Here is a 23,152-nt window from a genome sequence, read left to right on the forward strand (position 1 = left end):
CGCTGCCGCTGCCGCTGCCGCCGCCGCCGCCGCCGCCGCCGCCGCCGCCGCCGCCGCCGCCGCCGCCGCCGCCGCCGCCGCCGGTGCTGGTGCTGGTGCTGGTGCAGCAGCAACAACGACGAACAACGAGTAAGCAAGAAGAGGACGAAGCGGATGGCTGGTGGGTGAGTGCATTTATTTAGGCGGTCGACAAGGCAGTGCGTGATGTGGCGTTGTGACGGGGGTTTGCTCACGTGGCCTCGTTTGTGTTGATGCGCAGGAAGATGAGATGCGGGCAGACGCAGACGCGTACAGAGAGACGAGCCCGGTCTGCAGCAGGATGTGTGGCGCGGCGCGCCGAGTGCAGAGCAGCGCGCGCCGCCTGGGCCGGGCTGGGCCCGCCCGGCGGCGGGCCGCGCTGTTGTCGCGGACGTGAGCGCCCCCTGGCGGGTGGTCGGAGGCGGCGCGGTGGACGTGTGTCCGGTTGGCCAGTGCACATTGCGAGTGGCTGGCTGGCGGTCGGCGGCGAGACGGGAGAGGAGGTATGTGTCGCGGGCGCCTTTGCTGCGCTGCGTCGTTGCGTGCCTGGGCGTGCGCCTGTCGACTGTGTGTGACTGTGTTGGGCGTTGTGCCACGTACGTGTGTGCTCGGCCGAAGGCGTCGGAAGAAAAAGAGAGAGAGAGACGGGCGGGAAAGTGGGTCGGTGTGCGTGCGTCGCCCGTGATGCGATGATGTCGCGTCATGTCATGTCATGTCTTTGCGAAACGGCTGCCGAGAGGTGTGTGGTGGCGAGCGGGAATGTGCGTTTGGTGGTTGCCGGCCGGCCGGCAGTTGTTGGTGGTTCCTCCTGTGTGGTTGTTTGTGCTGCTTTGATGGCAACGTGGAAGGACGCCGGTTTTTCCGTGCCTTGCGTGTGGTTGTGTCGACGGTGACTGGTTGGGGGTGTGCGCCGATGCACGTGCCATGTTGTTATGTTTGGGTCGTGAGTGTGTTTTTGGCTGTGTTGTTGTGTACGGGAAGGGGGAGAGAGGAGGAGGCGGCGGCGGCGGCGGCGGCGGCGGGGGTGATAGTGCGTGCAGTAGTGCCGTTGCGACGGGCGTCGGGTGGAGCCGTGCGTAGTGGCGGAAAGGTGTAGGTTGCGGGAAGCGAGCCCGTCGCGTGTCGTCGTCGACGACGGGGTCGCGTGCGCTGTGAATCGAGAGTGGCGGGAAAGGGGCAGCGTGCCGCTGTGTCGTGGTCGTTAGCAGAGGCCTGTGTGCCTGTCCGTTTGTTTTCTGTCGGACGCTTGGTGCGAGGTGTTTGTTTTGTTTTGTTGCCGCCGCCGCGGTTGTTTTTGTTTGTCGGCTGTGCTGTGTCGGTGGGTCGGCGAGCTGTTTTGCGGTGCGTGAATGTGTTGGTGCAAAAGTGGCGGCGGCGTCATGGCTGCGACCGCGACGAGCCGCGGGCGCGCCATTGATGATGTTGAACACAGAGCGGCTGTGTGCAATGGGAGGCCTTGTGTACGGGTAGCGGTGTTGTCGTACGTGCATCCGGCCCGGTGCGGAAAGCGCCGTTGCGGTTGCGGGTTGCCTCTGGTCGCGACGTGTGGTGCTCGGCTTTGTGGGTTTTTTTGGTGCCCCTTTGGCCGGTGGGTGGTGTTTGTTGTTTTGTGTGTGTGTGTGTGTGTGTGTGTGTGTGGTCGGTCTCTTTGGCGCTCGGTATATATCTGCCTCCTGCTCGGTCTTGTTGTCGACGTCGTCTGTAGTTTTTTGCGGCTTGCCGACGACCGACCGACCGAACTACTACCTACCTGTGACAGCTACGTGTGGCGCCCGAAGGTGAACGTAACGTGACCTCGGCGCCCTTAGCCTAACCTAAGATGTCCGGCCGTAAGGTAGGTGCGGCCACCTGACGCCTCACGTCCGAACGCTTAACCTAACTTTGACGCCTAACCTAACTTTAACCCTTAACCTAACCCACGTCCACCTAACGTAACCTAACCTAACCCAAGCGACGCCAACCCTAACCTAAGGTGTTGTACACTGCGAATGTCGAAGGCATGTTATAGTCTTAGGTGGAGAGCACTACACGCAACAAGCGGCTACACGGGTAGCAGGGGTTGTGTGGCGTGGGCTGGGCGGTTTTGTTAGGTTAGATGGCCTTGGGCAAGTACAGAAAGGGGGCAACAGCAGCCTCAACGGGTGCGGGGACCAAGCAGCAATCGGTATCGTTTGTTAATTGTCAACTGTCGAAGCTGCGTTGGTACAGTACCGGAACCGCAAGCGCTGACAGAGAAAGCACCGAAGCTCTGCAATCGTGATAAGGTACAGAAAGCTGGCTGACGCCAGGGATAAATTCTGCCGAAATTGTCACAAAGGTACAGACGGTGTTTTAGAAAGGCTCGATTGCATGCAACCGGTGGTGGTGTGTTCGTCGCTGTTTGAGTAGTAGTTTTGATCCTGTAGTGAAGTAGAGGTGGATGGTTCCTGTGAAATATTGTGGGTGGAGGTTACACCCAACAACCGAGCTAGGTTTAATAATAATTGGCTCCTTTGACCGACCTCCCGACGCAGCAGCATTAGTGGCAGAACAACGGAGAGACGGATTTTGGAAACACATTTCACATACATTTTCCTCAGCATGTTAGGGTCTTAGGTGGAGATTTCAATTTACCCGATATAGACTGGGACACTCAGATGATGTTCAGGACGGGTGGTAGGGGGACAGAGAGCATCGAGTGACATTATACTGAGTGCACTGTCCGAAAATCACCTCGAGCAAAATGAACAGAGAACCGACTCGTGGAGATAACATCGTGGACCTACGGATGACAAACAGACCCGAACGTGTTTCGACTCTGTATGTGCAGAACAGGGACGCAGTGATCATAAGGCCGTTGCAGGGAGGACGGTGTATCTATCTGTTTTGGCTAGCAAGAGTAATAGAAGGCAGATTTGCAGACGACCCGACAGATGAAAAGGCAAATGCCTGTTCCGACACTGACAATGTTGAGTGTTCATGGAGAAAGTGCAAGGCAATGGTAAAAATGCGTTTTTAGACAGGTACGTGCCGAGTGTCGAACTGTGAGGGATGGGAAAAAAAACCCACCGTGGTATACTACAACAACAACGTTAGGAAACTGTTGCGAAAGCAAAGAGAGCTTCACCCAAAGTTTAAACGCAGCCAAAACCTCCGAGACAAACAGAAGCTAAACGATGTCCAAAGTGTGAGCGTAAGGAGGGCTATGCGTGAAGCGTTCAGTGAATTCGAAAGTAGAACAAACCCTATGTACCGACGTTGACAGAAAATGCTAGGACGTTCCGGTCTTGCGTTGAATCAGTAAGTGGCTCGAAACAGCATATCCAGACACTCCGGCATGGTGATGGCATTGAAACAGAGGATGACACGCGTAAAGCTGTGAAATACCTAAACACCTGTTTCCAAAGCTGTTTCACAGAGGACGGACCGCACTGCAGTTCCGTCTCTAAATGCTCGCACGAACGAGAAACCGGCTGACATCGAAATAAGTGTCCAAGGAGGAATGGGAAAGTCCGCCGGACCCGACGGGATTACCAATTCGCGATTCCTACACAGGGTACGCGAAACAACCTGCCCCCCTTCTAACAGCCGTGTACCGCAAGTCTCTGGAGAGGAAGGGAGGGTTCCAAATGATTGGAAAAGAGCACAGGTAGTCCCAGTCGTCGAGCAGATGCGCAAAAACCATAGACCCATATCTCTGACGTCGATGTGTTGTAGAACATGTTGTTTGCTCGAGTATCATGTCGTTTGTGGAAACTCCAGAGTCTACTATGTAGGAATCCATGTTGGATTCCGGAAACAGCGATCGTGTGTGAGACCCCCAGCTCGCTTTATTTGCGCATGAGACCCAGAAAATATGAGATACAGGCTCCCAGGTGGATGCCATTGTCGTTGACGTCCGGAAGGCGTTCGATACAGCTCCGCACCGTCGCCTGATAAACGACGTAAGAGTCTACAGAATATCAGACCAACTGTGTGGCTGGATTGACGAGATGTTAGCAGACGGAACACAGCATGTTGTTATCAATGGAGAGACAGACGTCTACAGACGTTAAAGTAACCCCTGGCGTGCCACGGGGGAGTGTTATGGGACCATTGCTTTTCACAATTCATATCATATAAATGAGCTAGTAGATAGTGCCGGACGTTCCATGCGTCGTTTCGCGGATGATGTGCTGTATGTAGTATACAGAGAGGTTGCAGGACGATCGGCAGCGGATAGGCACCCGGTGCAGGGAGTGGCAACTGTCCCCTTAACATAGACAAATGTGATGTATTGCGAATATACAGAAAGAAGGATCGTTTATTGTATGATTGATTATATGATAGCGGGACAAACACTGGTAGCTGTGACGTCTGTAAAATATGTATCTGGGAGTATGCGTGCGGAATGATTTGGAAGTGGAATGATGATCAGATAAAAGTAATTGTTGGTAAGGCGGGTACCAGGTTGAGATGCACTGGGAGAATGCTTAGCAAAAATGTAGTCCATCAACAAAGGAGGTGGCTTACAAAAACACGCGTTCGACCGACCCATACGTGAGTGTTGCCCACCAGTGTGGGATGCGTAGCAGGTCGGGTTGACGGAGGAGATAGAGAAAGGTCCAACGTTTCGTCACAGGGTTATGTGGTAACCGTGATAGTTAAGTGGCAGACTCTGCAAGGGAGGCGCTCTCTGCATCGCGGTGTAGCTTGCTCGCCAGGTTTTCGAGAGGGTGCGTTTCCGGATGAGGTATCGAATATATTGCTTCCCCGTACGTATATACCTCCCGAGGAGATCCCGAATGTAGTAAAAGTAGAGAGATTCGAGCGCGCACGGAGGCTTTCAGACAGTCGTTGTTCCCGCGAACCATACGCGACTGGAACGGCAAAGGGAGGCAATGACGACAGTGGCACGTAACGTAAAAAGTGCCCTCCGCCACACACCGTTGGGTGGCTTGCGGCGTATAAATGTAGGAGGTCGGCTGTCGTGTGTGCTTGGAGGCAGATTCGGTGTGTCTGTAGTTGCGGACGGCGGTCAGCCCCCCTCGCGTAAGCGGCGAGGGGCGGCGGCGCTCGGTTGGCCGGTGCCGATGTTGCGCAGGCGGCGCCCGTTTTGTTTGCGGCGGGCAATTTTGTGAGAAAGGGGCGCGAATGTTGGCGGGCGAGGTGGCCCGACGGCTGCGGGCCGATCGGGAAACGGTGGGAGGGCGATGGGGCGGCGGAGGTGCGTTTGCACGGCCGGCATCGCCGCACGCCTCCGCTTGTGTGGCTGTGGCGGCGGCCGCGCTGGCCGGGCTGGCGCGGCGACGGTGTGGCACTTTTGCCGAAGGTTTGGCCATTGTGGCGGGTCGTCGGCTGGGGCTGTGGGGGCGGCATGTGGGCGGGGGCGGCGATTCTCGGCGGGCCGAGCCAGGCTGTAGCGCGCGGTAGCTGCAGTTTGGCCGTGGTTTGCGGCGCTGCCGTGGCGACTGGTTGGCGACTGTGGTGTGGCCGTGTGTAGCCCCATCCTCGGTGGTTTGAACGGCGCGGGTGGTTGCGGCGCAGGTTTGGGGCTGGTCCGCACAGGCTGTCGGACGTTGGGCGGTAGCAAGCGCGGGAGGCGCGGCGCGGCGGCGCGCAGAGTGGCGGCCGCTCTCTCGGCCGTCCGCGCCCGCCCGCGACACTGGCTGGGCCTGGCGGCGCGGCGGCTATTCTCTGCCGCCGTGCTTGCCGCCTGCCGCTCTCGCTTCTCGTGTGTGTACGCGCGTCGTCGAAATAATGGCAGATCAGGCGGCTACGAACGAGACTGCTGCGGCACCCGCCGCCACCGGCACGACGAAGAAGGCCAAGTCTGCGGCGTCTGCGAAGAAGCCGCGCGCCAAGCCTGCGCACCCGCGCACCTCTGAGATGGTGACGGCCGCCATCAAGAGTCTGAAGGAGCGCGGCGGCTCGTCGCTGCAGGCGATCAAGAAGTACATTGCCGCGCACTACAAGCTGGACGCGGAGAAGCTGGCGCCCTTTATCAAGAAGTACCTCAAGTCGGCCGTCGTGGCTGGCGAGCTGGTGCAGACGAAGGGGAAGGGCGCGTCCGGCTCTTTCAAGCTTGCCGGCGCCGGCGGCGGGGCGGCCGAGGGCGGCAAGGCCCGTGCCGGCGGTGCGAAGAAGAAGCGCGCCGCTCCGGCCAGCAAGGAGAAGAAGGGCGCCCGTGCGGCCGGCGCAAAGAAGGCTGGTGGCGTGAAGGCGGCGACCGGTCGGAAGGCGGGCGCCGCCAAGAAGGCGTCTGCGGCGTCGGCGGCTCCCGCGGGTGCGAAGAAGGCGGCTGCGGCCAAGCCGGCCAAGGCCAAGTCGCCGTCGAAGGCGAAGAAGGCCGCGAAGGTTCCGACGAAGAAGCCGAAGGCGCCGCGCCCGAAGAAGGCGACGACGCCGTCTAAGGCGAAGGCTTCGCCCAAGAAGAAGAAGTGAAGTTAAAGTAAAGAAAGGAAAGGGGAAGGAAGGGAAGGGCTGGCGCTTGACCCCGTCGTCCCCCACCCCCCTCCCCCGCGTCGTCTAGTGGCGCGCGATGGCACGGCTGCGCGCGGCCCAAAACGGCCCTTCTCAGGGCCATCAGAGGACGTCGGGAAGGCGTTGATTGTCGTGCTTGGCGCGTTGTGTTGTCTTGTTTGGGTGGCCGTGCGTGCATGCGCCGGGGTGTGTGTGTGTGTGTGTGTGTGTGTGTGTGTGGGGTTGGTTGGTGTTTGTGTGGCGTTTCTGTATGACCCTTGTGGGTACTGTGTGCGTGCCGTGGTGGTTGGATTGTGGGGCCGGTGGCGGTAGGCGGCGGCGCGCGGTAGCGGAGCGGTTGTGGCCGTTTTGTTTTGTGTTTTGTATTTTGTGCGGCGGCCGACGGTTGGTTTCTCATGTTTCTGGAGACTCTGTTTGTTTGCTTGCTTTGCGGATGGCGCGTCTTGTTTGTTATGTGTGTGTCCTCTCTGTGTGAAAGGGGGACGGGGACGTTGAGACGTGGAAGTGGCCGGCGGGAATTGGGAAGGCGCGGTGGCGCCTCGGAGACGGCGGCGGCCAGCCACCCGTGGTGACGTCGTCCGGCTGTTTGTTTGTGTGTATTTGAAGGGGTGGGGTGGGATGACGTCGATTGTGATTGTTGGCGAGAGCGGCTGTGTACGGGAGGGAGGGTGGGGAATTGTGGTGGTTGTTTTAACGGGGCTAGAGAGAGAGGCTGGGCGGCAAGACCGACAAAAGTTTTGCTCGCGACGGAGAGATGTTAGTGGCCCTGAAAAGGGCCGTTTTTTTTGTGTTGCGCGCGTGCGGTGCCGTGCCGCGGCTAAGCGGTTTAGGCGCGCTCGCCGCGGATGCGGCGCGCGAGCTGGATGTCCTTGGGCATGATGGTGACGCGCTTGGCGTGGATTGCGCACAGGTTGGTGTCTTCGAAGAGGCCGACGAGGTAGGCCTCGCTGGCCTCCTGCAGGGCCATGACTGCGGAGCTCTGGAAGCGCAGGTCGGTCTTGAAGTCCTGGGCGATCTCGCGCACTAGGCGCTGGAACGGCAGCTTGCGGATGAGCAGCTCTGTGCTCTTCTGGTAGCGCCTGATTTCTCGCAGGGCGACGGTGCCCGGCCTGTAGCGGTGGGGCTTCTTGACGCCGCCGGTGGCGGGCGCGCTCTTCCTCGCCGCCTTGGTGGCGAGCTGTTTGCGCGGCGCCTTTCCGCCGGTGGACTTGCGGGCCGTTTGCTTTGTGCGGGCCATAGCGGTTAGCGGTGCGTGCGGTAGCGAAGCGTCCGGTGCTGCCTTGACAACGGGCCCGCGCGGGCCCGTGCTGCGCTTATATGCCCTCGGTGCGCGTGGTGGGGGGAGGGCGGGCCAGAGTCTATATAGGGGGGCGGCGCGCGCTCACGGCGCACCGTAGCCGACTCGCTAGCGCCGGGTGAGGAGCTGCCGCTTGTGCTTTTTTTGTTGCTTGAGGAGGAGGAAGAATGACAGGCCGCGGCAAGGGAGGAAAGGGGCTGGGCAAGGGTGGCGCCAAGCGGCACCGCAAGGTGTTGCGCGACAACATCCAGGGCATCACGAAGCCCGCCATCCGCCGCCTGGCTCGCAGGGGCGGCGTGAAGCGCATCTCTGGTCTGATCTACGAGGAGACCCGCGGAGTGCTGAAGGTGTTCCTGGAGAACGTGATCCGCGACGCGGTGACGTACACTGAGCACGCCAAGCGCAAGACTGTGACGGCCATGGACGTGGTGTACGCCCTGAAGAGGCAGGGGCGCACCCTGTACGGTTTCGGCGGTTAGGCAGGCAGCCGGTGTGCTGTGCTGTGGCCTTCCCGCGGCCGTGCCGTTGCCCGTGCTTGGTGGGAGAGACGAAAAACGGCCCTTTTCAGGGCCACCACACTGTTCGGAAATTGAAAAGTGCGAAAGGGTCTGTGTTGCCTGCCTGCCTCTGTGTGTGTGTGTTTGTTGTTGTTGTTGTTGTTGTTGTGCGCCTCTGTTGCTTTGCGTGCGTGCGTTCCGTTTGGAGTTTCGACGTGACGTGTGTGATGATGGATGCGGGAGGGCGCGGCTGAGTCCGGTGTGTGCGTGGTTTGTTTGTGGCGCGGGCCGGATCATCGATCGGATCAGCTGTTTGGTTTGGTTTGGTTTGTCCTGTGCCTGTGTGTTTGGAGAGCGCGCGCGGCGGCCCGCGTGTCGTCCGTCGTCGGGCCGTTACGCGCTCTTTTAATTATGAACATATTAACAATGATCACATCACATTATTGGTGTATTGATGTCGTTGTCGTTGTTTGGAACGCGACTGTGCGTGCGTGGAGGGGTGCAGAAAAAATGTGTGTGTGTTCGGCCACACGGGCTGTGGACAAGATGGCGGACGTGCGCCGGCGCTGTGGACGTTGTTGTAAAGTGCGGCGAGGACGACGGAAACTTTGCTTTGGACGTAGGTTTGTGTGGTGGCCCTGAAAAGGGCCGATTGTTGTGAGGCGAGCCGGCAAGGCAAAGGCGCGTTTGCGTTTGCGTGCAGGGAGCACGCAAGCGCAGCGCCGCGGTCCCTGTTTAGGCCTTCTTCTCGGTCTTCTTTGGCAGCAGGACGGCCTGGATGTTGGGCAGGACACCACCCTGTGCGATGGTGACGCCCGACAAGAGCTTGTTGAGCTCCTCGTCGTTGCGGATGGCGAGCTGCAGGTGGCGCGGGATGATGCGCGTCTTCTTGTTGTCGCGGGCCGCGTTTCCGGCCAGCTCGAGCACCTCAGCCGCGAGGTACTCCATGACGGCGGCGAGGTAGACGGGCGCCCCGGCGCCGACGCGCTCGGCGTAGTTTCCCTTGCGCAGGAGGCGGTGGATTCTGCCGACCGGGAACTGGAGCCCAGCCCTGCTTGAGCGGGACTTTGACTTGCCCTTGACTTTGCCTCCCTTTCCGCGTCCGGACATGGCGTTTGGCTAGTGGCGTAAGCGCTAAACACGTAACCGTAACGGTGCGAGCCGCAGCGAGTCGAGCAGCGGAGTGCGTGCGTGTGCCGGCGGCGGCGGGGTGGGGGTCCCTTTATGGGCTCGGGTGCGGCGGCCGGTTGCGCGCGCGCCCCATTGGTCGGCGGCCGCAACAGGGCGAGCTGGTAAAGGTGCGGTGTTGCGGTAGCGGCGGGTGCCACTGTGTGGGGAGACGCTGACTAGAGCGGAGCGCTTGCTGCCTGTTGTTGTACGTTCGAGATGCCGCCCAAGACTAGCGGGAAGGCCGCCAAGAAGGCCGGCAAGGCGCAGAAGAACATTTCGAAGGGCGACAAGAAGAAGAAGCGCAAGAGGAAGGAGAGCTATGCCATCTACATCTACAAGGTGCTGAAGCAGGTGCACCCCGACACGGGCATCTCGTCGAAGGCGATGAGCATCATGAACAGCTTCGTGAACGACATTTTCGAGCGCATTGCGGCCGAGGCGTCTCGCCTGGCGCACTACAACAAGCGCTCGACCATCACGTCCCGCGAGATCCAGACGGCTGTGCGGCTCTTGCTGCCTGGCGAGCTGGCCAAGCACGCCGTGAGCGAGGGCACGAAGGCGGTGACCAAGTACACGAGCTCCAAGTAAGGAGGAGGTTGTTACTTCGGCTCTTGAAGGAAGGAAGGAAGGAAGGAAGGAAGGAAGGAAGGAAGGAAGCTCCCTCCGTTGCGAGAGCGGCAAAACGGCCCTTTTCAGGGCCACCAAATTGCCTTTGCGGGAAGAGCGGAATTGTTGTGTGTGTGTGAGTGAGTGAGTGAGTGAGTGAGTGAGAGGGGCGGCATAGCTACCCGGTTTGGTTGGTTGCGAGGCAGCTGGTGGTGCTGCTGTGCCGTGGTGGTGTGGTCTCGAATGTGGTTGTGGTTGTGGTTACTGGGGTACGGCCGCGAGGGTTTGGTTGCCGCCGGTGTGACGTGGAATGCGTGCACGAGTCTTGGCGTGGTTGTTTGTCGACACACAGATAGATCGATAGGAGGTGTTGGTGCTGTCTGTGGCGCTGATTCATGTCTTTGTCTCCGTCTGCCCGGTTAGTCACGTGACTGCAATTGAAAGTCCTCGCGATTGATTGATTGTTGGATGTCACCGTTACGGCCGTCTGTTGTCACATCATACATGATGGCGAGGGTGAAATGTTGTGTTGCCGTCGACTATTCCCTTTGCTGTACGGCGCGTTGGTGTGTGTGTGTTGGTGACGTTTTAAATGGACGTGTCGTACTATCATCCATTACGAAGTCGCCAAGAAATGTACGGGCGGGTGGGGTAGGCGACACGCACGGTGGTGTACCTATTTGGCCCTTGATTTGATGATAGCCGTTTCTGCAGTTTGACTGATGATTGATTGGACTGTTGTGCGCACGCACGTCATTCACGGTGCACGTGTGTTCGGTTGAGTACAGTAAGCGTGAGGCTAGACGACGACGGTCGTTGTTTGTTGTTATGGGCGTACACGCGTTTCGTTGGTCTGTGTCCCCCGGTGTGAAATGGCAGGTGTGTCGGTGATGTGATCCGATCCGGCGGCTCTGAGTAACTGTCAATATCGGCGCGGTACACCGGCGTCATGGCAACGTGTCGGTGTTCACACCAGTCGCACTGTGGCACCGTCGGCGCCGCGAACGGTGACGAAAGGCTGACCTTTGATCGGTCGAGTGTCGTGTCTGGGCAGAACGTGTGGAATGAGCAAAACTGTTGGGGACGGAAACAATGGTGGAGGAGGGGAACGGAAAGTAATAAAACAAACAAAATGGAGAAGCAATCACCGGAAAACGAAGCAGGGAAAAACGGAGAGGCGCTGTCTATAGCAACGGAACGTTCCCGTGCATTGCAGCCGCACTGAAAGGCGTTTACGGCGCGGCTGCAGGTGTCGGCCGTGGTGACGGCTGAATTGCATTGCCTTCCCGGATGAAACGTTCGCCGACATGGCTCGGAGGAGGAATCTATGAGAATGCGTTGCCCTTGCCTGCCGTTTCGTGTGCCCTCCTGTTGTGTACGCTGTTGTTGTCCGGTGTAGCGAAGGGTGTGTATGTAGGGGTGTGTGTGTGTTTAGTGGGGAATTGGAAGGTCGATAGCTGCCGTCACGGTCAAGATAACGCAGTCAAAGGTGTCGCGAAAAAGTGTGTTAGCCGTGGTTGGTTGGTTCGTGTGTTTTAAAGAGAATGGACGAGAGAGAGAAAGTAGGTGGAGAGTGCGTTGCGTGTTGCCTAACTGCGTCCGCGAATATGGCAGTAGTTGGTGGTGGGCGTGCCCTTGCATGTGGCCCGGAAGGCGTGTCCGTTTCGCGGTAGTGGCACCGCTGCTGGCATATTCGGGAGATGGGAGGGGCGCGAAAGGAGAAAGGAGACGCGGAGGCTTTTAAAGACGGGGAGGGCGCGTGTGGGTGGCTCGCGCTGCGCTCGGCGGTTGTGTTTGTGCAACAAATGTGTTGCCGGGAGGGGACCGTTGTTGTGGTGCGGTTGTAGCCTCAGACGCGGCCGGCAGTGAACGTGAGACGACGGATGCGGGCCGGGGCGGCGCATGTCGCCGGTGCCATGCCTTTTAAGAGCCGCGTGGTCGGGGGTGTGCGCACCGTGTGTCGTGTTGCGAGACAGCATCATTTGTGCTGCGTGGCGTGGCGTGGCGTGGGGGCGAGGAGAGCGAGCCGCGCGGTGTGCTTGTGCGCCGGAGAATGGCACACTGCGCCTGCCCGTTGAGGAGGCCGATGGCCGTGGTGTGGTGGAAATGGAGCGCGTCGGACGTGCACCAATGAGAAAGAGAAACAAAGCGGCGACAACGAACGAAAGGGGGAGGGAGGCCATTGTGTCACATGCGGCGGTGGGAGGAAAAAAAAAAAAACAAACAAACAAACAAACAAGAAACGAAGACGTAAGAAAGAGGAGAAACAACAAAGAGAATGAGTCGTGCGTTCGCGAGGGGGGGTGCGCGTGTAACTCCGGTACGCGCAGTGCCGGAGCCCAACGGCTGTGTCGTCGACGCCAGTGCTTGTCGGCCGAATGGGTGCGGGAATAGAGGCAGCGTCGGCACGGAGAAGCAAGCAAGAAGGAAGGACGCACGCGCGCTGCGGCGTTTGGCGCGGTTTGCGGCTGGCGCCTTTGGTGGCAACGGCCGGGACAAGCAGCGGTGTATGGTGGTGTGCGGGGCGGACAGGGGCGGCGGCGGTGGTGGACTGGGAGGAGGCGAGGCGGCGCCGACGGTGGCGTGTGGTACGGCGAAAACGGGACGGACGGACGGCGGATGTTGGAGAGGCGCCGCGCACGCAGACACATGGAAGGAAGGAAGGAACGAACGCAAGGGAACAAATGGAGGGGGCGAATGTGGAGATGCGGGCAGGCGGTGGTGTTTGTGGGCATGTGGTGGGGAGAAGGGCGGGGGCGGGAGGACAGAGGCGAGGCGACTGCGTGCTTGCTCGCTCGCTCGCGTGTCTTTTGTTTTTGTGTTTGTTTTTCCATCGTTTGGTCGCCTTGGAGCCTGTCGGTCCCGTCCGTGTGTGGCCACGCTTCGGGTGCGTGTATGTTTGTACGTTTCGTTTGTTCGTCTTCTGCAGCAGAGGCGGTGCGCGGCAGTGGGAACGCCTGCCTGGCGGCTGGGACGGCCAGCAAATGCGGTTGGATGGGCGGCCACAGCACCGCACCTGTGCCCAAGGAGGCGACGCTGGCGGCGGGGCCCCCTCGGATGCGGCCGGCTGGGGGCTGTGTGCGCTGCCGCTGCCGCTGCCGCCGCCGCCGCCGCCGCCGCCGCCGCCGCCGCCGCCGCCGCCGCCGCCGCCGCCGCCGCCGGTGCTGGTGCTGGTGCTGGTGCAGCAGCAACAACGACGAACAACGAGTAAGCAAGAAGAGGACGAAGCGGATGGCTGGTGGGTGAGTGCATTTATTTAGGCGGTCGACAAGGCAGTGCGTGATGTGGCGTTGTGACGGGGGTTTGCTCACGTGGCCTCGTTTGTGTTGATGCGCAGGAAGATGAGATGCGGGCAGACGCAGACGCGTACAGAGAGACGAGCCCGGTCTGCAGCAGGATGTGTGGCGCGGCGCGCCGAGTGCAGAGCAGCGCGCGCCGCCTGGGCCGGGCTGGGCCCGCCCGGCGGCGGGCCGCGCTGTTGTCGCGGACGTGAGCGCCCCCTGGCGGGTGGTCGGAGGCGGCGCGGTGGACGTGTGTCCGGTTGGCCAGTGCACATTGCGAGTGGCTGGCTGGCGGTCGGCGGCGAGACGGGAGAGGAGGTATGTGTCGCGGGCGCCTTTGCTGCGCTGCGTCGTTGCGTGCCTGGGCGTGCGCCTGTCGACTGTGTGTGACTGTGTTGGGCGTTGTGCCACGTACGTGTGTGCTCGGCCGAAGGCGTCGGAAGAAAAAGAGAGAGAGAGACGGGCGGGAAAGTGGGTCGGTGTGCGTGCGTCGCCCGTGATGCGATGATGTCGCGTCATGTCATGTCATGTCTTTGCGAAACGGCTGCCGAGAGGTGTGTGGTGGCGAGCGGGAATGTGCGTTTGGTGGTTGCCGGCCGGCCGGCAGTTGTTGGTGGTTCCTCCTGTGTGGTTGTTTGTGCTGCTTTGATGGCAACGTGGAAGGACGCCGGTTTTTCCGTGCCTTGCGTGTGGTTGTGTCGACGGTGACTGGTTGGGGGTGTGCGCCGATGCACGTGCCATGTTGTTATGTTTGGGTCGTGAGTGTGTTTTTGGCTGTGTTGTTGTGTACGGGAAGGGGGAGAGAGGAGGAGGCGGCGGCGGCGGCGGCGGCGGCGGGGGTGATAGTGCGTGCAGTAGTGCCGTTGCGACGGGCGTCGGGTGGAGCCGTGCGTAGTGGCGGAAAGGTGTAGGTTGCGGGAAGCGAGCCCGTCGCGTGTCGTCGTCGACGACGGGGTCGCGTGCGCTGTGAATCGAGAGTGGCGGGAAAGGGGCAGCGTGCCGCTGTGTCGTGGTCGTTAGCAGAGGCCTGTGTGCCTGTCCGTTTGTTTTCTGTCGGACGCTTGGTGCGAGGTGTTTGTTTTGTTTTGTTGCCGCCGCCGCGGTTGTTTTTGTTTGTCGGCTGTGCTGTGTCGGTGGGTCGGCGAGCTGTTTTGCGGTGCGTGAATGTGTTGGTGCAAAAGTGGCGGCGGCGTCATGGCTGCGACCGCGACGAGCCGCGGGCGCGCCATTGATGATGTTGAACACAGAGCGGCTGTGTGCAATGGGAGGCCTTGTGTACGGGTAGCGGTGTTGTCGTACGTGCATCCGGCCCGGTGCGGAAAGCGCCGTTGCGGTTGCGGGTTGCCTCTGGTCGCGACGTGTGGTGCTCGGCTTTGTGGGTTTTTTTGGTGCCCCTTTGGCCGGTGGGTGGTGTTTGTTGTTTTGTGTGTGTGTGTGTGTGTGTGTGTGTGTGGTCGGTCTCTTTGGCGCTCGGTATATATCTGCCTCCTGCTCGGTCTTGTTGTCGACGTCGTCTGTAGTTTTTTGCGGCTTGCCGACGACCGACCGACCGAACTACTACCTACCTGTGACAGCTACGTGTGGCGCCCGAAGGTGAACGTAACGTGACCTCGGCGCCCTTAGCCTAACCTAAGATGTCCGGCCGTAAGGTAGGTGCGGCCACCTGACGCCTCACGTCCGAACGCTTAACCTAACTTTGACGCCTAACCTAACTTTAACCCTTAACCTAACCCACGTCCACCTAACGTAACCTAACCTAACCCAAGCGACGCCAACCCTAACCTAAGGTGTTGTACACTGCGAATGTCGAAGGCATGTTATAGTCTTAGGTGGAGAGCACTACACGCAACAAGCGGCTACACGGGTAGCAGGGGTTGTGTGGCGTGGGCTGGGCGGTTTTGTTAGGTTAGATGGCCTTGGGCAAGTACAGAAAGGGGGCAACAGCAGCCTCAACGGGTGCGGGGACCAAGCAGCAATCGGTATCGTTTGTTAATTGTCAACTGTCGAAGCTGCGTTGGTACAGTACCGGAACCGCAAGCGCTGACAGAGAAAGCACCGAAGCTCTGCAATCGTGATAAGGTACAGAAAGCTGGCTGACGCCAGGGATAAATTCTGCCGAAATTGTCACAAAGGTACAGACGGTGTTTTAGAAAGGCTCGATTGCATGCAACCGGTGGTGGTGTGTTCGTCGCTGTTTGAGTAGTAGTTTTGATCCTGTAGTGAAGTAGAGGTGGATGGTTCCTGTGAAATATTGTGGGTGGAGGTTACACCCAACAACCGAGCTAGGTTTAATAATAATTGGCTCCTTTGACCGACCTCCCGACGCAGCAGCATTAGTGGCAGAACAACGGAGAGACGGATTTTGGAAACACATTTCACATACATTTTCCTCAGCATGTTAGGGTCTTAGGTGGAGATTTCAATTTACCCGATATAGACTGGGACACTCAGATGATGTTCAGGACGGGTGGTAGGGGGACAGAGAGCATCGAGTGACATTATACTGAGTGCACTGTCCGAAAATCACCTCGAGCAAAATGAACAGAGAACCGACTCGTGGAGATAACATCGTGGACCTACGGATGACAAACAGACCCGAACGTGTTTCGACTCTGTATGTGCAGAACAGGGACGCAGTGATCATAAGGCCGTTGCAGGGAGGACGGTGTATCTATCTGTTTTGGCTAGCAAGAGTAATAGAAGGCAGATTTGCAGACGACCCGACAGATGAAAAGGCAAATGCCTGTTCCGACACTGACAATGTTGAGTGTTCATGGAGAAAGTGCAAGGCAATGGTAAAAATGCGTTTTTAGACAGGTACGTGCCGAGTGTCGAACTGTGAGGGATGGGAAAAAAAACCCACCGTGGTATACTACAACAACAACGTTAGGAAACTGTTGCGAAAGCAAAGAGAGCTTCACCCAAAGTTTAAACGCAGCCAAAACCTCCGAGACAAACAGAAGCTAAACGATGTCCAAAGTGTGAGCGTAAGGAGGGCTATGCGTGAAGCGTTCAGTGAATTCGAAAGTAGAACAAACCCTATGTACCGACGTTGACAGAAAATGCTAGGACGTTCCGGTCTTGCGTTGAATCAGTAAGTGGCTCGAAACAGCATATCCAGACACTCCGGCATGGTGATGGCATTGAAACAGAGGATGACACGCGTAAAGCTGTGAAATACCTAAACACCTGTTTCCAAAGCTGTTTCACAGAGGACGGACCGCACTGCAGTTCCGTCTCTAAATGCTCGCACGAACGAGAAACCGGCTGACATCGAAATAAGTGTCCAAGGAGGAATGGGAAAGTCCGCCGGACCCGACGGGATTACCAATTCGCGATTCCTACACAGGGTACGCGAAACAACCTGCCCCCCTTCTAACAGCCGTGTACCGCAAGTCTCTGGAGAGGAAGGGAGGGTTCCAAATGATTGGAAAAGAGCACAGGTAGTCCCAGTCGTCGAGCAGATGCGCAAAAACCATAGACCCATATCTCTGACGTCGATGTGTTGTAGAACATGTTGTTTGCTCGAGTATCATGTCGTTTGTGGAAACTCCAGAGTCTACTATGTAGGAATCCATGTTGGATTCCGGAAACAGCGATCGTGTGTGAGACCCCCAGCTCGCTTTATTTGCGCATGAGACCCAGAAAATATGAGATACAGGCTCCCAGGTGGATGCCATTGTCGTTGACGTCCGGAAGGCGTTCGATACAGCTCCGCACCGTCGCCTGATAAACGACGTAAGAGTCTACAGAATATCAGACCAACTGTGTGGCTGGATTGACGAGATGTTAGCAGACGGAACACAGCATGTTGTTATCAATGGAGAGACAGACGTCTACAGACGTTAAAGTAACCCCTGGCGTGCCACGGGGGAGTGTTATGGGACCATTGCTTTTCACAATTCATATCATATAAATGAGCTAGTAGATAGTGCCGGACGTTCCATGCGTCGTTTCGCGGATGATGTGCTGTATGTAGTATACAGAGAGGTTGCAGGACGATCGGCAGCGGATAGGCACCCGGTGCAGGGAGTGGCAACTGTCCCCTTAACATAGACAAATGTGATGTATTGCGAATATACAGAAAGAAGGATCGTTTATTGTATGATTGATTATATGATAGCGGGACAAACACTGGTAGCTGTGACGTCTGTAAAATATGTATCTGGGAGTATGCGTGCGGAATGATTTGGAAGTGGAATGATGATCAGATAAAAGTAATTGTTGGTAAGGCGGGTACCAGGTTGAGATGCACTGGGAGAATGCTTAGCAAAAATGTAGTCCATCAACAAAGGAGGTGGCTTACAAAAACACGCGTTCGACCGACCCATACGTGAGTGTTGCCCACCAGTGTGGGATGCGTAGCAGGTCGGGTTGACGGAGGAGATAGAGAAAGGTCCAACGTTTCGTCACAGGGTTATGTGGTAACCGTGATAGTTAAGTGGCAGACTCTGCAAGGGAGGCGCTCTCTGCATCGCGGTGTAGCTTGCTCGCCAGGTTTTCGAGAGGGTGCGTTTCCGGATGAGGTATCGAATATATTGCTTCCCCGTACGTATATACCTCCCGAGGAGATCCCGAATGTAGTAAAAGTAGAGAGATTCGAGCGCGCACGGAGGCTTTCAGACAGTCGTTGTTCCCGCGAACCATACGCGACTGGAACGGCAAAGGGAGGCAATGACGACAGTGGCACGTAACGTAAAAAGTGCCCTCCGCCACACACCGTTGGGTGGCTTGCGGCGTATAAATGTAGGAGGTCGGCTGTCGTGTGTGCTTGGAGGCAGATTCGGTGTGTCTGTAGTTGCGGACGGCGGTCAGCCCCCCTCGCGTAAGCGGCGAGGGGCGGCGGCGCTCGGTTGGCCGGTGCCGATGTTGCGCAGGCGGCGCCCGTTTTGTTTGCGGCGGGCAATTTTGTGAGAAAGGGGCGCGAATGTTGGCGGGCGAGGTGGCCCGACGGCTGCGGGCCGATCGGGAAACGGTGGGAGGGCGATGGGGCGGCGGAGGTGCGTTTGCACGGCCGGCATCGCCGCACGCCTCCGCTTGTGTGGCTGTGGCGGCGGCCGCGCTGGCCGGGCTGGCGCGGCGACGGTGTGGCACTTTTGCCGAAGGTTTGGCCATTGTGGCGGGTCGTCGGCTGGGGCTGTGGGGGCGGCATGTGGGCGGGGGCGGCGATTCTCGGCGGGCCGAGCCAGGCTGTAGCGCGCGGTAGCTGCAGTTTGGCCGTGGTTTGCGGCGCTGCCGTGGCGACTGGTTGGCGACTGTGGTGTGGCCGTGTGTAGCCCCATCCTCGGTGGTTTGAACGGCGCGGGTGGTTGCGGCGCAGGTTTGGGGCTGGTCCGCACAGGCTGTCGGACGTTGGGCGGTAGCAAGCGCGGGAGGCGCGGCGCGGCGGCGCGCAGAGTGGCGGCCGCTCTCTCGGCCGTCCGCGCCCGCCCGCGACACTGGCTGGGCCTGGCGGCGCGGCGGCTATTCTCTGCCGCCGTGCTTGCCGCCTGCCGCTCTCGCTCTCGCTCTCGTGTGTGTACGCGCGTCGTCGAAATAATGGCAGATCAGGCGGCTACGAACGAGACTGCTGCGGCACCCGCCGCCACCGGCACGACGAAGAAGGCCAAGTCTGCGGCGTCTGCGAAGAAGCCGCGCGCCAAGCCTGCGCACCCGCGCACCTCTGAGATGGTGACGGCCGCCATCAAGAGTCTGAAGGAGCGCGGCGGCTCGTCGCTGCAGGCGATCAAGAAGTACATTGCCGCGCACTACAAGCTGGACGCGGAGAAGCTGGCGCCCTTTATCAAGAAGTACCTCAAGTCGGCCGTCGTGGCTGGCGAGCTGGTGCAGACGAAGGGGAAGGGCGCGTCCGGCTCTTTCAAGCTTGCCGGCGCCGGCGGCGGGGCGGCCGAGGGCGGCAAGGCCCGTGCCGGCGGTGCGAAGAAGAAGCGCGCCGCTCCGGCCAGCAAGGAGAAGAAGGGCGCCCGTGCGGCCGGCGCAAAGAAGGCTGGTGGCGTGAAGGCGGCGACCGGTCGGAAGGCGGGCGCCGCCAAGAAGGCGTCTGCGGCGTCGGCGGCTCCCGCGGGTGCGAAGAAGGCGGCTGCGGCCAAGCCGGCCAAGGCCAAGTCGCCGTCGAAGGCGAAGAAGGCCGCGAAGGTTCCGACGAAGAAGCCGAAGGCGCCGCGCCCGAAGAAGGCGACGACGCCGTCTAAGGCGAAGGCTTCGCCCAAGAAGAAGAAGTGAAGTTAAAGTAAAGAAAGGAAAGGGGAAGGAAGGGAAGGGCTGGCGCTTGACCCCGTCGTCCCCCACCCCCCTCCCCCGCGTCGTCTAGTGGCGCGCGATGGCACGGCTGCGCGCGGCCCAAAACGGCCCTTCTCAGGGCCATCAGAGGACGTCGGGAAGGCGTTGATTGTCGTGCTTGGCGCGTTGTGTTGTCTTGTTTGGGTGGCCGTGCGTGCATGCGCCGGGGTGTGTGTGTGTGTGTGTGTGTGTGTGTGTGGGGTTGGTTGGTGTTTGTGTGGCGTTTCTGTATGACCCTTGTGGGTACTGTGTGCGTGCCGTGGTGGTTGGATTGTGGGGCCGGTGGCGGTAGGCGGCGGCGCGCGGTAGCGGAGCGGTTGTGGCCGTTTTGTTTTGTGTTTTGTATTTTGTGCGGCGGCCGACGGTTGGTTTCTCATGTTTCTGGAGACTCTGTTTGTTTGCTTGCTTTGCGGATGGCGCGTCTTGTTTGTTATGTGTGTGTCCTCTCTGTGTGAAAGGGGGACGGGGACGTTGAGACGTGGAAGTGGCCGGCGGGAATTGGGAAGGCGCGGTGGCGCCTCGGAGACGGCGGCGGCCAGCCACCCGTGGTGACGTCGTCCGGCTGTTTGTTTGTGTGTATTTGAAGGGGTGGGGTGGGATGACGTCGATTGTGATTGTTGGCGAGAGCGGCTGTGTACGGGAGGGAGGGTGGGGAATTGTGGTGGTTGTTTTAACGGGGCTAGAGAGAGAGGCTGGGCGGCAAGACCGACAAAAGTTTTGCTCGCGACGGAGAGATGTTAGTGGCCCTGAAAAGGGCCGTTTTTTTTGTGTTGCGCGCGTGCGGTGCCGTGCCGCGGCTAAGCGGTTTAGGCGCGCTCGCCGCGGATGCGGCGCGCGAGCTGGATGTCCTTGGGCATGATGGTGACGCGCTTGGCGTGGATTGCGCACAGGTTGGTGTCTTCGAAGAGGCCGACGAGGTAGGCCTCGCTGGCCTCCTGCAGGGCCATGACTGCGGAGCTCTGGAAGCGCAGGTCGGTCTTGAAGTCCTGGGCGATCTCGCGCACTAGGCGCTGGAACGGCAGCTTGCGGATGAGCAGCTCTGTGCTCTTCTGGTAGCGCCTGATTTCTCGCAGGGCGACGGTGCCCGGCCTGTAGCGGTGGGGCTTCTTGACGCCGCCGGTGGCGGGCGCGCTCTTCCTCGCCGCCTTGGTGGCGAGCTGTTTGCGCGGCGCCTTTCCGCCGGTGGACTTGCGGGCCGTTTGCTTTGTGCGGGCCATAGCGGTTAGCGGTGCGTGCGGTAGCGAAGCGTCCGGTGCTGCCTTGACAACGGGCCCGCGCGGGCCCGTGCTGCGCTTATATGCCCTCGGTGCGCGTGGTGGGGGGAGGGCGGGCCAGAGTCTATATAGGGGGGCGGCGCGCGCTCACGGCGCACCGTAGCCGACTCGCTAGCGCCGGGTGAGGAGCTGCCGCTTGTGCTTTTTTTGTTGCTTGAGGAGGAGGAAGAATGACAGGCCGCGGCAAGGGAGGAAAGGGGCTGGGCAAGGGTGGCGCCAAGCGGCACCGCAAGGTGTTGCGCGACAACATCCAGGGCATCACGAAGCCCGCCATCCGCCGCCTGGCTCGCAGGGGCGGCGTGAAGCGCATCTCTGGTCTGATCTACGAGGAGACCCGCGGAGTGCTGAAGGTGTTCCTGGAGAACGTGATCCGCGACGCGGTGACGTACACTGAGCACGCCAAGCGCAAGACTGTGACGGCCATGGACGTGGTGTACGCCCTGAAGAGGCAGGGGCGCACCCTGTACGGTTTCGGCGGTTAGGCAGGCAGCCGGTGTGCTGTGCTGTGGCCTTCCCGCGGCCGTGCCGTTGCCCGTGCTTGGTGGGAGAGACGAAAAACGGCCCTTTTCAGGGCCACCACACTGTTCGGAAATTGAAAAGTGCGAAAGGGTCTGTGTTGCCTGCCTGCCTCTGTGTGTGTGTGTTTGTTGTTGTTGTTGTTGTTGTTGTGCGCCTCTGTTGCTTTGCGTGCGTGCGTTCCGTTTGGAGTTTCGACGTGACGTGTGTGATGATGGATGCGGGAGGGCGCGGCTGAGTCCGGTGTGTGCGTGGTTTGTTTGTGGCGCGGGCCGGATCATCGATCGGATCAGCTGTTTGGTTTGGTTTGGTTTGTCCTGTGCCTGTGTGTTTGGAGAGCGCGCGCGGCGGCCCGCGTGTCGTCCGTCGTCGGGCCGTTACGCGCTCTTTTAATTATGAACATATTAACAATGATCACATCACATTATTGGTGTATTGATGTCGTTGTCGTTGTTTGGAACGCGACTGTGCGTGCGTGGAGGGGTGCAGAAAAAATGTGTGTGTGTTCGGCCACACGGGCTGTGGACAAGATGGCGGACGTGCGCCGGCGCTGTGGACGTTGTTGTAAAGTGCGGCGAGGACGACGGAAACTTTGCTTTGGACGTAGGTTTGTGTGGTGGCCCTGAAAAGGGCCGATTGTTGTGAGGCGAGCCGGCAAGGCAAAGGCGCGTTTGCGTTTGCGTGCAGGGAGCACGCAAGCGCAGCGCCGCGGTCCCTGTTTAGGCCTTCTTCTCGGTCTTCTTTGGCAGCAGGACGGCCTGGATGTTGGGCAGGACACCACCCTGTGCGATGGTGACGCCCGACAAGAGCTTGTTGAGCTCCTCGTCGTTGCGGATGGCGAGCTGCAGGTGGCGCGGGATGATGCGCGTCTTCTTGTTGTCGCGGGCCGCGTTTCCGGCCAGCTCGAGCACCTCAGCCGCGAGGTACTCCATGACGGCGGCGAGGTAGACGGGCGCCCCGGCGCCGACGCGCTCGGCGTAGTTTCCCTTGCGCAGGAGGCGGTGGATTCTGCCGACCGGGAACTGGAGCCCAGCCCTGCTTGAGCGGGACTTTGACTTGCCCTTGACTTTGCCTCCCTTTCCGCGTCCGGACATGGCGTTTGGCTAGTGGCGTAAGCGCTAAACACGTAACCGTAACGGTGCGAGCCGCAGCGAGTCGAGCAGCGGAGTGCGTGCGTGTGCCGGCGGCGGCGGGGTGGGGGTCCCTTTATGGGCTCGGGTGCGGCGGCCGGTTGCGCGCGCGCCCCATTGGTCGGCGGCCGCAACAGGGCGAGCTGGTAAAGGTGCGGTGTTGCGGTAGCGGCGGGTGCCACTGTGTGGGGAGACGCTGACTAGAGCGGAGCGCTTGCTGCCTGTTGTTGTACGTTCGAGATGCCGCCCAAGACTAGCGGGAAGGCCGCCAAGAAGGCCGGCAAGGCGCAGAAGAACATTTCGAAGGGCGACAAGAAGAAGAAGCGCAAGAGGAAGGAGAGCTATGCCATCTACATCTACAAGGTGCTGAAGCAGGTGCACCCCGACACGGGCATCTCGTCGAAGGCGATGAGCATCATGAACAGCTTCGTGAACGACATTTTCGAGCGCATTGCGGCCGAGGCGTCTCGCCTGGCGCACTACAACAAGCGCTCGACCATCACGTCCCGCGAGATCCAGACGGCTGTGCGGCTCTTGCTGCCTGGCGAGCTGGCCAAGCACGCCGTGAGCGAGGGCACGAAGGCGGTGACCAAGTACACGAGCTCCAAGTAAGGAGGAGGTTGTTACTTCGGCTCTTGAAGGA

The 23,152-nt window shown here is 59.7% G+C and overlaps 2 protein-coding genes across 2 annotated transcripts; both read right to left on the reverse strand.

Annotated features, from left to right (window-relative positions):
* Nucleotides 1–728: 728 nt before the first annotated feature.
* On the reverse strand, nt 729–1,508 carry LOC126220928 (uncharacterized). The gene has a single exon (XM_049942170.1). It carries the CDS (start codon nt 1,506–1,508, stop codon nt 729–731), a length of 780 nt encoding a protein of 259 aa, XP_049798127.1.
* A 12,327-nt stretch (nt 1,509–13,835) lies between these two features.
* On the reverse strand, nt 13,836–14,615 carry LOC126220929 (uncharacterized). The gene has a single exon (XM_049942171.1). The coding sequence runs from the start codon at nt 14,613–14,615 to the stop codon at nt 13,836–13,838; it is 780 nt and encodes a 259-aa protein (XP_049798128.1).
* Between the last annotated feature and the right edge of the window lie 8,537 nt (nt 14,616–23,152).

This window comes from Schistocerca nitens, unplaced genomic scaffold (genome assembly GCF_023898315.1).
Source record: "Schistocerca nitens isolate TAMUIC-IGC-003100 unplaced genomic scaffold, iqSchNite1.1 HiC_scaffold_215, whole genome shotgun sequence".
NCBI classification, from domain to species: Eukaryota; Metazoa; Arthropoda; class Insecta; order Orthoptera; family Acrididae; genus Schistocerca; species Schistocerca nitens.